The sequence below is a fragment of the Palaemon carinicauda genome, chromosome 2, assembly GCF_036898095.1.
Source record: "Palaemon carinicauda isolate YSFRI2023 chromosome 2, ASM3689809v2, whole genome shotgun sequence".
Lineage (NCBI taxonomy): Eukaryota > Metazoa > Arthropoda > Malacostraca > Decapoda > Palaemonidae > Palaemon > Palaemon carinicauda.
The window spans coordinates 119,885,107-119,902,250 of record NC_090726.1 but is presented as its reverse complement, the minus strand read 5'-3'; the positions used below and the strand labels follow the sequence as shown (position 1 = coordinate 119,902,250).

Here is a 17,144-nt window from a genome sequence, read left to right as displayed (position 1 = left end):
CTAAACTTTAAAGGAGTGCAGGTACTACATCAATGGCCATTTAGTTTTCCCCCATTTTTTATTAGCTTAGACTAATTTTAACTTTATAGGGTACCTGGCTAATTACACTATTCGGACTGTGTGCGGTGGGATTGTGTGTAAATATTTTTTCGTTATCATTTTGGTTTGAGACTAGCATAGTCTCTGGGTCACGTGGGCCACGTGCCAGACCCCATTTTGATTTTGATTGTTGCAGACCACGTGTCTAACCCATCATTTTCATTATTTGAATTGCATCTCTTTTTATTCCATTTTTGTGTTGTTAAGATGTCCGTTTCTTTTATGTAAATTTGAGAATAAATCAATATTAGGTTAATTAAACCTCCTTAGTATTTTTGCTCCCTCATTTATTTTAATGTGTGAAATGAATAATTGATCACGGGACAAAATACCCAATATTTAAAGAGTAAGTCTATAGGTGGTAACAGCGAGGTACTTTGCATTAACATATTTGCTTCGAAGGTAAAGATCCTTATCTTTAAACTTTTAAACTACTTTACATCACTGCTCCCATTTTGGATTTTGTCTACCTTACATTAACGTAAAATAACTGTCCAGCATCTCATTGGGGTCACTGGGACGGAGCCGGAACAGAGCCTGAGAATGAGAGGACTATAGACCTGACAAAGCTAGAGTAGGCCATAAATTATTCTTAATACTACGTGTGGAGTGCTTAGGCCTCTGGACAGTAAAATTTCCCTTTTGTATGTGAGTGATGGTTAGTGAATTGTGACAGTAAAGTATTAGCAGGGTGTTTGTGCCCCGAGAGTAAGTGCTCCTATCCTCCCCTGTTGAACTTTGTGTAACTGTTATAAGGAGACTTTCCCGGACTAAGTTCCCACTCAGAACGTAACCATTAAAAAAATTCTCCACAATATCCAACAGAGAAATAAGGATCAAATTCAGTCTTTAAACCCACTTATATGTTCTTTTGTAAAGAGACTACATTTAATGCAACGATTTTGCAATAGACAAGCCACAGAGGGTTGTTTTAATTATAAATCAATGTAAACGTATTTAAATGGAAATGTTTAACAAAGTATGATATATATATATATATATATATATATATATATATATATATATATATATATATATATATATATATATATATATATATATATCAGGGGCGTAGGAGCAGGGGGCTGGGGGGCTATAGCTCCCCCCCAACTTCTTTGCTGAAAATATGCTTTTAAACATTCAGATTTACATTTTGTAAATGCATTTCAACTCTGGCAACAGCTGTTGTACAGTCTCACCCTCTCACCCCACGCCCGCCACGTAAGTATCATGTTAGTTACCCAGCATCATAGTTTCACAGTCCCGTCACTCGTCACCCGCTTAGTTTTACAGAGAGCAGCCCCCATATTGGGAATCAAGCCACTTATTATGTTTGACCCACAGTGCATACCGTGTAAACATATGTTAATATATCCATCATTACCAAACACTATTATAGTAACAAACTACATCATTGATACACAGTAATAAATTGAAAACATGACACACACGAACACACGTAGTTGTCGAATATCGCACATATAAATAAATAAATAAATAAATATACATACATACATATATATATATATATATATATATATATATATATATATATATATATATATATATATATATATATATATATATATAATTTCTTCATAATTCTTTTTAAATATGTATACTTTTATATAATTTCAGAGCTTATGAAATATTAATTATACATTATTCATACACTTTTAATACTGTATGTATAATTTCTGGTCTCAGGCATGAATTTCAAATATGTATGTTTATATTAGAAATATGCTTGTTCCTAATTTTGCTTACTTACAATTATTCTATAATATATATACATATATATATATATATATATATATATATATATATATATATATATATATATATATATATATATATATATATATATATATATATATATATATATGTATGTATGTATGTATGTATATATATAACATATAACTAAATTCAGGTATTTTAATATATGTTGTACAACAAACACAGCCATATTGGAAAGCAAGTTGAACTTTTTAGAACGATTTGATTTACCTAATGTTTTCATTTATCTAGATTCACGAAGTAAACAAATGAAAGAATCAAATTTACTGTATTCTCTTCTCACAAGGTCTGATGCTTCATGTTATTATTCATTGAGTAATATGAATTGCTTTGTAATAGTTTTGACATCGTCATATTTACGTTCACTGTGATCATGTTGACTACTTTGAGTCATCAACATTTGTCAAAACATAATGATGTTTTATCCCTTGTACCAAACAGGTTATGAAAATAAATTCACTGAAATGAAACAATTGTTTGTATAAAATATACAATTAGTTGGTGGGAATAAAATTAATCATGATCCATTGTTGTTTTTAACGGGGAGTTCATTAGGTCTATGTGCCGTGTTTGACGATACGCAATCTTATTCATAAAACTGCTATTTCTTTATATAAAGACTACCTTACACATATAAATTTCACCATATTATGATCAATTTTAGATATACACTAGTCATACATTGATTCCCAAGACACATTAGAGTGTTTCTGACTTTTGTCATCGACATTAACTTAAAACGTACCTTCGGAGTACAGTGACTCAGAAAAGATTGAATCACTGCATGATACTTCATTGCCATTCGAAAAAAACCGATAGCCTTGACTTGATCGATATCCCGAATGAGTTTGTAGCAAAGAATCAACATCGTCAGTATATTTTTGGTAAATTCACCAAGTAGGCCTATCTGTATATATATATATATATATATATATATATATATATATATATATATATATATATATATATATATATATATATATATATATATATATATATAGGCCTATTGGTATTTTATGATTGTTATTGTGTAAAAATTGGAATTGGTCACATAAAATCTTCCAAAAATATGATTTTGTTTTCTATACAATATGCTGTCAGATGCCAGGAAATCGCATCTGAGGGTGTTTCCTCATAAATTTTTTTCTGGGGGAGACCCCTCAAACCCCCCCCCCCCCATGCCTTCGCGCCCCCGACTCCGCCTTCAGTGTCATTTCCAACCATTAGCAGCCCCCAAACAGGAAAACGCTCCTACGCCCCTGTATATATATATATATATATATATATATATATATATATATATATATATATATATATATACATATATATATATATATATATATATATATATATATATATATATATATATATATATATATATATATATATATATATATATATATATATATATATATATATTTCACTATAAAAGCAATGTCAATGGAAGGGTGGAGCATGGATATTGTTTGAATAAAAGGTATTAACCCTCATGTGGGGGAGTTAACATATCTTTCATAACATTCGGTGAAGGAGTTAATATTTACTAACAGGCTAACACTAAAATTTTTCAACTGTATTGATTAGATCTAATATTTTATCTTATATCATATTTACAGGGGAGTACATTGGCTCCAAGAATTGTGCCAGATCTCCTACTAAATTAAAAGAAGAAGAAGAAGAGCAAAGTGAAAGTTGGTCTATGGTCTGCCGTCTAGTCCACTGATCTGTATGTAAACAAACAAGATTATTTTAAATGACAGGAAGAGCTGCAAGAATTAAGACTGCGAGCAGTGCGAGTCTGCGAGGGAAAAACGTCAACTTACGGCCCATACTCGCTTAATTGGTGTCATATGATGATATTAGTGCTCTGACAGCTGCTCTCTACTAATTATTAACAAATTTCGAAGACTAGACCTACAGATTTTGCAGGCCATCTGTCATCCAACTTCAGTTATTTATGAAATTACTACGTTAGCACATGCCAAGAGTCGTACATCTGGAGATCACACCTTAGGGTAGGGCTCAGGTTAGGCAATATTTACTGTCTAGTTATGTGAAGTTTTTGTTATGGGTCACAGTTCATGAAATAAGTAAATGCTTCCTAATATTGCCTAACAACAAACTACATAATATTAGGTACATTGGAGGGGTAGTTTGTAGCGCTACGGCCAAGCGTCCTAATTTGCTTATTATCGCTCCGACTGTTATCTTGTATAGAATAAAAACGTTTGGAAATGGTCTACGGATCTTAAATATGTGCTTAAACGCACACTTTTATGTTTTTTGCCGAAAACCCTAAATGACCTGAAAATTTGTGGCTCGAGTTCTTACTCCGGCCACGAATCTTCTCGCTCCCGTAGTAGGTAAGGGGGGGGGGGCGAAGCCCCCCTGGGTAAGGATACGGCTTTTAGCATAGGTTAGGTGGGTTTTTTAAGTTAGCTTCTCCCGCCAAAATCGTTTTTAAAACGACGGCCACAGTTCAGAATATTCCAGTTTTCTACGAACTCGATTTTAGAATGACGGCCACAGTCCACCCCACTTTATAATAGTCCCATTTTCTATGAATGAAAACGGATCTGGCCGTCACCCTACAAAGGCTCCCATTGGAGCCTTTGTAGTTGGTTGGAACAGTCCTGGTCATTAATTAAGGTATGAACACAAAGAGCACCACCTAACCTAACCTAAGAGCTGTTTCCTTAACTACCAACCTTGAGCCACCCCTACCTGCGATCCCTTTTAGACCGCCATATCCTTAGCTTACCCTAAAACAGAGTCTGAACCCTGTCTTTGCTTCCTAACCTGCTTCACTTCCGGCAGGTAACACTAAATCATAATAGTTTGTAAATTATAAAAATTGCTTCATATCTTTAAGTAATTCTGATGGAAATACTTTGGAAAAATCTGTAATATTCAAATTATAGATAGTTTAACATAAGGTTTTAATTGAAAAATCACCCTTTTGGATGAATTTAGTTCTTTGGGACAGGTGTAAACTTTCTTAATACTTGTCAGTGGTCAATAAGACATTCGTACATTTGGTGACTATTTGAGGTACATGCAGCGAATGTTTGAAGCTGAAAAAATAATTGTTCCGTAACCGAAATACAAACCACGCTATTTTCATAGGGTTTACTTTCGGCGTAGCTGAAATGACGAGTCATTAGATTTTAACGAGGGTTAAACTACCCCCGCGCTAGTTAGCACGGGGGTAGGGGAGGGGTAGCTAGCTACCCCTCCCCCCCACACACCGGTGAGCTGCCTCACTTCACTTTTGGCTCGAATGATGTACAGACGTGTCTGTCTCGTCCCCTCATATTTGACAGCCTTAATCTGTTTTTTTTTTCTTTCAGTTGTGTGTTTGAAGTTGGCCTCTACCTTTTCTTCCCATTATGCGGAAATGCCCTGGACTTCCCGACCGCCCCTGTGGAACATTCATGTCGGCGGTCGATACAGACCCTCACACCCTTTGCCCGCAGTGTCGAGGTCAACGGTGTGAAAGTGATGATTTGTTCCGTAACCGAAATACAAACCACGCTATTTACATAGGGTTTACTTTCGGCGTAGCTGAAATTGACGAACCATTAGATTTTAAATGAGGGTTTACTACCCCCCGCGCTAGTTAGCAGGGGTAGGGGAGGGGTAGCTTGCTACCCCTCCCCCCTCACACACCGGTGAAATGTCTCACTTCACTTTTGGCTCGGACGATGTACAGACGTGTCTGTCTTTCGTCCTCGCTTGGCAGCCATTTTATGTTTTGTCTTTACATAATCACTTACTTTTCTTATACTCTATATATATGTAAACATATTTTCATGTTTATGTATATATTTGAGTATAGAAATCAGTAAGTTTCCTTTTCAGAGTTCTGCTTGTGTGTGTAGTGTACGATATCTCCGTGGAGCCCGTCGGCAGTTAGGGCACCACGGTGTAATTTCATGGGTCGCGATCGAGTTTGACTACAGTCTCTCTCTCTCTCTTGAGGTCGTTCACCCTTTACTACGTTTTACCTTTACTAAGTTCTCAGTACCTTCCTCCCGTGTCGGGTGGAGTTGCTACGCCGTACATTGTATCAGAATTATTTTTATGAATCTAATTGTATTTGTTAACTTTTCAGCTTTTGTAGAAAAAATTCTTTTCGGGGTTTTTTCGTTCTTACTTTAGTGAACATTCTTATTTGATTTACATAATTATAATTGTTATAATTCTGTGTTTGTTACAGCTCTCCTCCCTTCTCCCTTCCCCGTGAGTGTAAGTGGAGTTGAGGGCGCATGCCTGTTGTGTAATTCTGTTTTCTTTTCCCTCGGGATTCCTCTTCGGAGTCTTCCCGGGTGAATGAATGTTAACTAATTACCTTTTATTTTTTCACAGTTAACGATCTAGTTTTTCGTTTGCATAATGTGACAGCGTAGCGAGCTGTCTTGTTGGGGCCTGGGGAGTCTGCTGTTGCTGCCTCCCCTATAGGACTTCGTTAGGGGCGTGTCTCCTTCTCCTGGAAGTGCTCCCGTGACGACTGACAGCTCTTCAGTTCATCTTAGAACTCTCAGGAGGTTCGCCTCCTTGGGTGGGTAACTTCCCTTCCGAGGGAAGGTTCCCTGTCCAGGTTTGAGTTTTTCCCTTTCGGGGGGTACTTCTCATACCCATATTTTGTTCCTGATCCTCCGGCGGTTATGCTCTTGGTGCTGAACGACCGCTTTTGTAACCTTGCTCAAGGGGCTGAGCGGTTGCAAACTTGGACCATGGAATTCGTGCGACTATGCTCTTGGTGCTGAGCGGTCGCACCTGCAGCTACGCTCAAGGGGCTGAGCAGCTGCAGGAGCCCCTCTTCGGAGGACTGCTCTTTTTAGGTCACTTGCTGACCCTTCGGCCCTACGTGCCCCCCTCTTCAGTCTCTTCTACGAAGTGTTCCTCTCTCGTTCGCGAGGGAGAACACTCATAGAGACTCCTCCTCGGAGGACTCCTTCTGCTGTTGTTGCTGTTGTTGTTGAAGGCTCAGTCCCCTTCGGGGGGCTGCTGAGCCCTACGGTCTCTCCTGCAAGTGCTTCTCCCCCGGGGGGGGGAGTTCACCACAGAGATTCCTCCTCGGAGGACTCTGTCTGCTGTGCTGATGTTGCTGTTGTTGTTGAAGGCTCAGTCTCCTTCGGGGGAGCGCTGAGCCCAACGGTCTCTCCTGCGAGTGCTTCTCCCCCGGGGGGGAGTTCACCACAGAGACTCCTCTTCGGAGGACTCCGCCTGCTGTTGTTGCTAAGGGCTCAGTTCCCTTCGGGGACAGCTGATGCCAACGGTCTCTTCTGCCAGTGACTCTTCCCCTCGGGGAGTTCACGATCAGAGACTCCTCTTCGGAGGTCGGAGGGTGTTGCGCCTGTCCGAGGTCGTCTTCATCTTCATTCGAAGTTCTCCGCAGAGGACCCTTCTCGACGAGTACCGACCGTTGCAGCTGCTCGACTCCTGCCAGACCTTCTAGTCTTCATCTACGTTCCTGGACGCAGATGCGCATTGAGCGCCAACGCACCCCGTTTAGCGCTTACGATCTCCTGCGCGCGCGGTAGCGCTCTAGCGCTCTCCTGCTGTGGACCACAATCTCCGGTAGTTGAGTCTCGCCGTAGATCTTATTCCTGCGCGCCAGCGCTCACCTGTGCTTCTGACCTTCTGTGCGCCAGCGCACATCTGTGCGCCCTTCCTGCTACGTGCTATGGGCGCCAACGGTTTCCTGAACGCCCACAATCGCCTGCTTGCCAGCGCGCATCGGCGCTCCCCTTCCTGATGCACCTGCGCGCCTCCTGATTAGCGCGATGCGCGCCAACGTTCGCCCTCACGCCCACGATCTACCAGATCTGGGCGCAGGCAAGAAGATTTCCTTCGCCTCCACGCCGACGGTCTTCTCTAGTCTCTTACGCGCCAGCGATCTCCTACGCGCTCGCGCGATTCTTCGCCTGCGCGCAAGCGTTTTTAACGCGCCAACACGCCATCGCTTGCCAAGGCGCCATCGCTTGCCAACGCGCCTTCACTCGCCTACGGGCCATCACTCGCCAAGACGCGCCATCGCCCGCCTACATGCCATCGGTCTCCCGGCCGCCTGCGCTCGTCCCCTCGTCCGCGCGCCCGCGCACATGCGCACCCATGTTCGCCCGCGTGCGAGCCAACGGTTTTCCATCGCGCGAGCGCCAGCGCGGTTCCCGCCAGTGAGCCATCGCTCGCCGACGCGCCGTCACTCGCCTACGCGCCATCGCTTGCCTACGCACCATTGGATTCCGACCGCCAGCGCTCGCCCCCACCTGCGCTCCCTCGCGCACCTTCGACTGCGCGCTCGCGCCCCTTCGACTGCGCGCTCGCGCCCACGCGTCTGCGCGCCCGCGCACGGGTGCACCCACGTTCGCCCACGCGCTAATCAACGATTTACCATCGCGCGAGCGCCAGGGCGATTTCGACCGCGATTCCCGTCGGGTTTTCGTAACACGGGCAACCTGGCGAGTCTTCTGGAGCGCGTACTTCCAGAACACAATCTTCACCCCGTAAACGCGGAGCATGGCACGTGCAAGAGCAGGAAGAATCTTCAGGGAGGTCTGAGCAACATTCTTCTCCTTCTTTTCAGAACCTGGTTTAGCCCTTCCTCTCCACCATTCCGTGGAAGGTGCTTGCCAGTGAGTTTTCTTTTGAGAAATTCCTGCGCGCAAGCGCTCTCTTGTGGATGAGTCGTCAGACTCTTCTCGCCAGCGCTCTCCTGATCGCCAACGCGCCCCTGATCGCCAGCTCTCTCCTGCTCGTCAGCGCTCTCCTGCTCGTCAGCGCTCTCCTGATCTCCAGCGCTCTCCTGCTCGCCAGCGTTCACCTGCTCGCCTGCGCGCACGCGCCCTTCGGTCCCTGCTGCGCGCCCTGCGCTTCAACAGTCTCCTGAGCACCGTCAACCTCTTGCTCGTCAGCGCACTACTGCGCGCCAACGTTTGCCCACGCGCCCACGATCTTCGGATCTGGGCTCAGGCAAGGACATTGATCCTTTGCCTCGCCAGCGTTCCCCTGCGCGTCGACCGCCGCCTACTCACCACCGTGCATTTTCTCCTGTGCGCACTTCTAAAGTGCATGCGCGCCCGCGCGCCCACGAGCCTTTGCCTTCGAGCACATCAGCGCCCCCTGGCCCTGCGCCACAGTTGGCAACTTCTCTCCGCGCCACTGCGCGCCATCCTACGCATCAGCGATCTCCTACGCGCCAGCGTTCTCCTACGCGCCAGCGTTCTCCTACGCGCCCGCGCGATCCCTCGCCTGTGCGCGAACGCTCACCAACGCGCCCACGCGTCTGGTCGCCACAGGTCACCGACTCGCCCACGCGGTAACTCGCCTGTGCGCAGTCGGTCGCCTACTCGCCCCACGCGTCATCGTTCGCCATCACGCCATCGCTCGCCAACGGGCCATCGCTCGCCAATGCGCTTACTCTCGCCTAGGCTCCACCGTTCGCCTACGCGCCATCGCTCTCCTGATCGCCAGCGATCACCCAGGCACTTGCGCACACCCTCACCTGTGCATCCACGCACACCTTCGCCTGCGCGGCCAGGCACACCTTCGCCTGCGCGCCCACGCACACCTTCGCCTGCGCGCCCACGCACACCTTCGCCTGCGCGCCCACGCGCCCCCTCGCCAGCGCATCCACGCGCCCACGCGCCAGCACGCTCGCGCGCCCGCGCCCTCATCTCCGCGCGCCAACGGTCGTCCGCGCGCGACCCAGCGCCCGCGCGCGACCCAGCGGTTTTGCCATCGCGCGAGCGCCAACGCGACCCCCAACGCGATTCCCGCCGGGTTTCACAGCACGCCCAACCATGTGAGTTACCGGGGCCACGTGCTTCCAGATCGTCCTCGTGATCGCCATCTCGTAAGTGCCGAGCACGCGTCCAGGAGCAGGAAGATTCATCGGAGAGGTCCAGGCAACATTCTTCTTCCCTTTCTTCATTTCAGGCAGGCCCAGTGGTATCCACTCCTAAGGATCAGCCGATCCCCTTCCCTCCAGCGGGAATCGGTGACACTGTGTCAGTCAGCCGCCAGCCTTGGTTTGGTTCCCTGATGAAAGCGGTCGTGCAGTCTATGAAGCCAGCCCTCGCTGATCTGGGACTAAAACCAAAGGCTCCCTCGCCCCCGCTAAAGAGAAGGAGAGGAGTGGATTTCGCAGTAACTTCTCCCAGGGTTAAGCTGGCTCCCAAGAGGTCCGTCGGGAAGGCCCCTTCCCCTTTGCAGGCGTTTTCTCCTTCTCCTGCGGACGAACCTTTACCGTCTTCGGGAGAATCCAGTGAGGGGAGGCACTCTCCCACGGCACCAATGGGAGGAACCCCACCTCAGGGAAGAGAAACGTCTCGCGTAGGAGGGACCTTCCAGACCTCTTTGCTGGAGTCCTGTATCCCTCCCAGGAGGGAGCCCAAGGACTCAAAGACAATACCCAAGTCATCTTCGAGGTTTCGTCCAGAGTCAACCTTTCCCCGGGAGAACGTCTGCGTGTCCCCCCATGAAGAGCCAATGGGGACAGAAGACTTAGCTCCCAGTCTACAAGGAGGAGAGCAGCGCGAGTCGGAGCATGCCTTCTGGCAGGTCCTTAATCTAATGAGGCAACTCAATAGTTTTAAGGACCCAGAGACCGCCCCTCGCGAAGGCAAGGATACGGTCCTGGACCAGGTTTATGGTATTCAGAAGCCCCCCAAGACCAGTGCAGCCCTGCCCTGGTCCCAGGGGGGGAAGAGTGCCAGGGACAAGGTCAAGGGCCAGCTTTCCGAGCTCGCCTCCTCCAGCCGTTCTTCTGCCGGGAACAAGCTCCTCCCACCTCCTCGCTTTCAGCAGAGGAGGTACTTCGAGATCATGTAGGAGTCTTGTTTAGCTCTTCCCCTCCACCACTCCGTGGAAGAGCTCACCAGGGGTCTCTCTCTAGAGAAAGTCAATGCCCGGCAGGTGACATTCTCAGTGTCAGAGATCCTGAGCCAAGAGAAAGTCGCGAAGTGTGCCATGCAGGCCATTTCGTGGCTGGATGTCTGGCTAGGGTCTCTGGGCATCCTATTGTGCTCTGAGGACTTGTCCAAGGAGAGCAATAGGAAGGCCCTGGAGACCTTCCTCCTCTTGGGCACGCGCTCTATCGAGTTTTTAGCTCACCAGGTCACTAACCTGTGGGCTAACTCGATTCTTAAGCGACGTGATGCGGTGACTGAGAGGTTCCACCCGAAGGTCCCCGCTATGGATGTCAGCAAGCTCAGACATTCCTCCATCCTTGGAGGAAACCTGTTTGAGCCCAAGGATGTAGAACGGACAGCTGAGAGGTGGATGAAGACGAGTCATGATTCGCTCCTCCAGAAGGCCCTTACATCTCGGCCCTACAAACCTCCAGCTCCTCAACAGCAACAGCAGCCTCACAGGACACCGAAGCAGGCTCCGGCAGCTAAGACCAAGGTGTCTAAACCACAGCCCTTTCCTGTCAAAGACGAGAAGGGCGGAAAGTCCTCCAGGGGAGGCAGAAATCCTTGAAGGAGTGGCCGAGGCCGGAAACGCTAGGATTGGCAATCCCCCTGCGTGTCCACCTGTGGGGGGGATACCTGCTGAGTTGCGTGCTCAGGTGGCAGCAACACGGGGCTGATTCCTGTACGGTCTCTGTGATCGGACAAGGATATCGCGTCCTGTTCATATCATCTCAACCTCCCCTGACAGCGAATCCAGTGTCGTTGAGCTCCTATGCCATGGGATCGGCAAAGGGGCTAGCCCTTCAGGCAGAAGTCAAGACCATGCTCAAGAAGGATGCTCTCCAGGAGGTCGTCGACGGCTCCCCAGGCTTCTTCAGTCGACTCTTTCTTGTAAAGAAGGCGTCTTGAGGCTGGAGACCCGTCATCGACCTCTCAGCCCTGAAAAAGTTTGTCAAGCAAACTTTGTTCAGCATGGAGACAGCAGACACGGTCAGACTTGCAGTGAGACCGCAAGACTTCATGTGCACACTGGATCTGAAGGACGCGTACTTCCAAATCCCAATCCATCCGTCTTCCAGGAAGTACCTAAGATTCAGCCTAGACAAAAAGATCTACCAGTTCAAGGTGCTGTGTTTCGGTCTCTCCACAGCACCTCAGGTGTTCACCAGAGTGTTCACACTGATATCTTCGTGGGCGCACAGGAACGGCATCCGTCTCCTCCATTATCTGGACGACTGGCTGATCCTGGCAGACTCGGAGTTGACCCTTCTTCGACACCGAGACAGGCTTCTGGGAATTAGCCAAGATCTAGGGATCATGGTAAATCTCGAGAAGTCCTTTCTACTCCCAACGCAATGACTGGTATATCTAGGCATGATATTAGACACCAATCTCCACAAAGCCTTTCCATCAGACAACAGGATAGCAAGGTTGAGGAGGGTTGCAAAGCCTTTCCTCAGTTGAGAAGTCCTTCCAGCCCAATCTTGGTTACGTCTCTTAGGTCACCTAGCCTCCTTGGCCCGTCTAGTTCCCAACGGCCGCCTCAGGATGAGATCTCTGCAGTGGTGGCTCAAGTCCCGGTGGGATCAAGGCTTCGATTCCCCGGACTCTCTGGTCTCGATAGGACCTGCGGAACGGACGGACCTGCGATGGAGGCTGACCGACGACAACCTTCGAAAAGGAGTGGATCTTCTCGTCCTTCCCCCGGATTTGATGCTGTTTTCGAACGCATCAAAGGAAGGGTGGGGGGCCCACGTTCTGAACCAGAGGGCCTCAGGCCTATGGTCAGAATCAGAAAAGTACCTCCACATCAACCTGCTAGAGATGAAGGCCGTATTTCTGGCCCTTCAACAGTTCCAACAGACCCTGGCGGGCCACTCTGTGATGGTGATGAGCGACAACACCACAGTAGTGGCTTATATCAACAAGCAGGGAGGTACCTTTTCACAACAGCTATCCCATCTTGCTGTAGAGATACTGAGATGGACCGAAGTCCACTCGATACGTCTATCAGCTCGCTTCATTCCTGGCAAAAGGAATGTGCTTGCCGACAGTCTGAGCAGAGCGTCTCAGATAGTGAGTACTGAGTGGTCTTTGGATCCTCAAGTAGCCAACAAAGTCCTGACTTTGTGGGGTTCCCCGACAGTGGACTTGTTCGCGACAGCCTTGAATTTCAAGCTGCCGCTGTACTGCTCCCTAGTCCCGGACCCCAAGGCTCTCTGGCAAGATGCCTTCCAACAACGGTGGGACAATATCGACGTCTACGCCTTCCCACCGTTCTGTCTGATGAGAAGGGTGCTCAACAAGACCAGACTATCGGTCAACCTGTCGATGACCTTAATAGCTCCGCTATGGCATCATGCAGAGTGGTTCCCGGACCTTCTGCAGCTCCTGATGGAGCTTCCGAGAGAGCTTCCCCCACGACACGAGCTACTCAGACAACCACATTGCAACATCTTCCACAAAGCCGTAGCATCGCTTCGGCTTCACGCCTGGAGACTATCCAGCGTCTCCTCACTGAGAGAGGCTTTTCGCAACAAGTTGCGGAAAGGATGTCTCGACACCTGGGAAAGTCATCCGCAGGGGTCTACCAGGCGAAGTGGAGAGTCTTCTGTGGTTGGTGTCGTGGGAGGGGTATCTCTCCCCTCGATGCCTCTATTCCATCAATAGCGGAGTTCCTCGTTTATTTGCGGGAGGAAATGCGCCTTTTGGTCTCAGCGGTGAAAGGCTATCGCTCAGCCTTAAGCCTTGCCTTCAGGCTGAAAGGAATAGACATTTCCTCCTCACTGGAACTTTCCTTACTCATACGAAGCTATGAGCTTACCTGCCCTCAGTCGGAAGTGAGACCTCCTCCTTGGAACGTGGTTCGGTTCCTCAGGGCTCTGAAGAGACCCCCATTCGAACCATTATGCCAGGCCTCTGACCAGCACCTGACTTGGAAGACGGTATTCCTGCTCGCTCTGGCTTCGGCCAAGCGGGTCAGTGAACTTCATGGTCTCTCATACGACATTGCCCATTCAAGGGGATGGGGGTAGGTAACGTTCAAGTTCATCCCTGAGTTTGTTGCCAAGACTCAGAACCCTGGAGTGCCGGACCCACGGTTCGACTCCTTCAGGGTTATGAGTCTCCGTTCCGTAACAGATGACCCAGATCATCTGCTACTCTGCCCAGTAAGAAGTCTGAGACGTTATCTGAAGAGAACAGCTGCAGTCCGTCCCCGCGTGCAAGCTCTGTTTGTGAGCACGGGAAGGACGAAGAGGAGGGTCACCAAGAATACCATCTCAGCCTGGATTCAACGGACCATTCATCATGCCTTGAATCCAGACCCTCCTCCGTCACGTCGCCCTAGGGCACATGATGTCAGGGGCATCGCCACGTCCCTGGCCTTCAAGAGAAACTTCTCTGTGACGCAGGTGCTACAAGCTGGGATCTGGAAGCGTCAAACGACCTTCACAGCCCACTACTTGCAGGACGTGACCCACAGGAGCCTCGATACTTTTTCTATCGGCCCTGTGGTGGCTGCACAACAGCTGGTCTAACTTCAGGCTCCTTAATGGACAAGTAGCAGAAGGTTGAGGGCACTGTTACCCGGTTTTAGTCTGCGTGAATGAAAGAGTATGTCTGGCCCTTACTTCTTTCTTCATTCTCCCCTCTCTTGGGGAATGCAGCATCCTGGGTCTCTGCATAGCTGACCTCAACCTCTGCAGGTAAACTATGCTTCCTTGTGTTCCTAGTATTAAGTATAATACTGTCGCGTCCCCCATACCCTGACGAGGTGGTATGGGGACGTCCTAGCCTAGAATTCCATATAAAGGACTTCAGGTTAACTTCCTAGGATGAGTCACACTTCATCTCTCCACACACAACTTATGTAGGCCGCTCGTTTCTTGCGTAGCAAGAAACTTGCGAGGCGCAGGGACTCTTTTTCTCGAAGTGCTGCTCACTCGGATTCTGAGTCCCCGGGTAAGCCAAAGCCAGTAAGGCTTGGGACTTTCCACCCTTCCTAAGGGTAAGTCACCTTATGTAAATAGCATGGTTTGTATTTCGGTTACGGAACAAATGACAAATTCGGAGATAATTTGTATTTTTCCTAACCATACAAACCTTAGCTATTTACACATATTTGCCCTCCAGCCCTTTCCCCCAAGACAAGTCCTACCTCTAAGTGAAGTGAGGCAGCTCACCGGTGTGTGTGGGGGGAGGGGTAGCTAGCTACCCCTCCCCTACCCCCGTGCTAACTAGCGCGGGGTTAGTTTAACCCTCGCTAAAATCTAATGGCTCATCATTTCAGCTACACCGAAAGTAAACCCTATGTAAATAGCTAAGGTTTGTATGGTTAGGAAAAATACAAATTATCTCCGAATTTGTCATATGTATGTAATTACACACTTGTAATGGTAATAAAATAAAAAAGGCTACTATACCTGTGATAGGCCATCCTGCTACATACATATAGATACACATAAATATGACCTTTCTGTGGCATGCATGGATTTGGGATATGTGCTTTCATATATACTCATCTATGTATGTACACTGTAATGCATGCTTATATTTACTGCCAGACCTGCATAAAATTACTCATTGGAGAACTGTAAAATGTGCCCCTGATTAGCCTATCCCAACATGTGACTCTCATCTGGCTACTATATAGCCTGCAATATACATATATCATAATGCCCCCTCTGGGCTCATAATAATGATGCACCTTCTTATGCTATTACTTACAAATAGATCAAGATAATAGTCCTAAGATCATTGTAGTATAACAGTTCCGGTAGCTGTGGCTTCCCTCGCGAATCTGTTTATTTCCTTGTTTACTTTTTGCACCCCTGTGTGGCGCGGATGTCGCTTGCCCGCCAGATTTGACCTGTCCTAACTCATTATTCCACATCCCCCCCAGTTTTTCAGCTGAAAACCATTCATTCTGTGACATAGTCCTTCAGGTACTCAGGGGGTCGCCTGTATCTGCGTGGTGTGATGTTGCCTTGAGAGGGTGTTGTGCTTTGTGTTATGGGTGAGTTTGGGCTGGGTTTTTCTCTGGCTTGTGACTTGGTTGGCTTTCATTTTGAAGCGTCAGGGACAGACTTGATTATGGTGGGAGACCTGACAGGTGTCTGATCTTCAGCTTTGGGTGGTGTCTCTGTGGTGCTCCCTTCTTGCTGTGTGCCTGGTGGTGTGGGTGTTTCGTGTGGTGTATGACGATTGCCCTGCATGGGAGTTATGCGCTCCCTATCTAGTGCATGTGTCTGTGCAGAGCTGGCAAGAGTTGGGGGTCCAACCTTTGATATTCCTTGTATATGGCGAAGGAATTGGCGATTGCGCAGTGTTGATCGCCCAGAACCAATCACTTTGACTAAGTATTGGTTATGTTGTCTTGTTTCCACGACGATACCTGTTCTGTCCCATCGCCCCCTGGCATTGCCTGCCTGATTCTGCAGCAGGACCCAGTCTCCTTGTTTCAGAGGCGGCAGCTGCCGGGTTTTGGGTGTCAGTTTGTCTACCTGCTTGGCAAATCTGTAGCGCAGGGCTTCCTCTTGGCATTCCCATGTGTCCCGCCATATTGGGTGAACTGCTGGATTAGAGAAGACCTGCGTCCCCAGCGCCACAGGTAGCAGATCCTTGAGGTTTTTTCCGAATATGATCTGGGATGGTGACATGCCGGTTTCCTGGTCTGGTGTGTTCCTGTATTGGAGTAGGCCTCCTGCTACAGCTTCAGTATCTAGGCTGCCGTACGTATCGGTGTGTGATATCAGGAGGCGTTTCATGGACTTGACTGCTGCCTCCGCCCGCCCATTTGACCGGAGGAAGTACGCAGATGAGAGACGGTGTCTGACTCCCCAGCGCTGTAGTAGGCTCTGGATCTCCTTTGGAGAGAATTCAGGTCCCCTGTCGGAGCTTAGTTCCTGGGGCACTCCGAAGGTAGTGAAGTAGTGCAGGATAGCTTTGCTGAAACCCCTGGCCCCTGCACCCGATGTCACAATGTAGGGCCAACCGCTGAATCTGTCAACGATGACCAGGTAGCCAGTGCCATTCATTTTGAAGAAATCTGCTGCAATGGCCCAATGGTTGGGTTGGGACGCTCGGTTGTGTCGGTGGCATGCGTGGTTGTGAAGGTGACATTCCCCAACATGCTTGGCAACTGTTCCTTGTGTTTTCGATGTCCTTGGTGAGTCCTGGCCAAAACAAGGAACCCTGAGCTCTGTTTTGCATTTTGTTGGTTCCTTGGTGGGCCGCGTGTAGGGCTCTCAATATCTCACCACGTAGTGCCGAGGGTATCAGGACTTTTATCCATCATGATGATGCTATCCACTGTCGACAGCCTGTCCC

At 48.2% G+C, this 17,144-nt stretch overlaps 2 protein-coding genes across 3 annotated transcripts in view; one reads left to right on the top strand and one right to left on the bottom strand.

Moving 5' to 3' along the window:
- The first annotated feature begins 3,589 nt into the window (after nucleotides 1–3,589).
- Nucleotides 3,590–17,144, top strand: part of LOC137626633 (putative glycerol kinase 5) — a 512,079-nt gene continuing 498,524 nt past the window's right edge. Inside the window, exon 1 of one of the 2 annotated variants that reach the window (XM_068357669.1) lies at nucleotides 3,590–3,922. The gene's annotated coding sequence lies outside the window, so the exon portion shown is untranslated. The remainder of the gene's footprint in view (nucleotides 3,923–17,144) is intronic. The other variant, XM_068357663.1, reaches the window with a different exon arrangement.
- On the bottom strand, nucleotides 15,878–16,852 carry LOC137619660 (uncharacterized). Its single transcript, XM_068349894.1, has one exon. It carries the CDS (start codon nucleotides 16,850–16,852, stop codon nucleotides 15,878–15,880), a length of 975 nt encoding a protein of 324 aa, XP_068205995.1.

Coding starts and splice junctions, on each gene's coding strand:
- LOC137619660 (XM_068349894.1), bottom strand. CDS start 16,852: ATGAATGGCACTGGCTACCTGGTCATCGTTGACAGATTCAGCGGTTGG.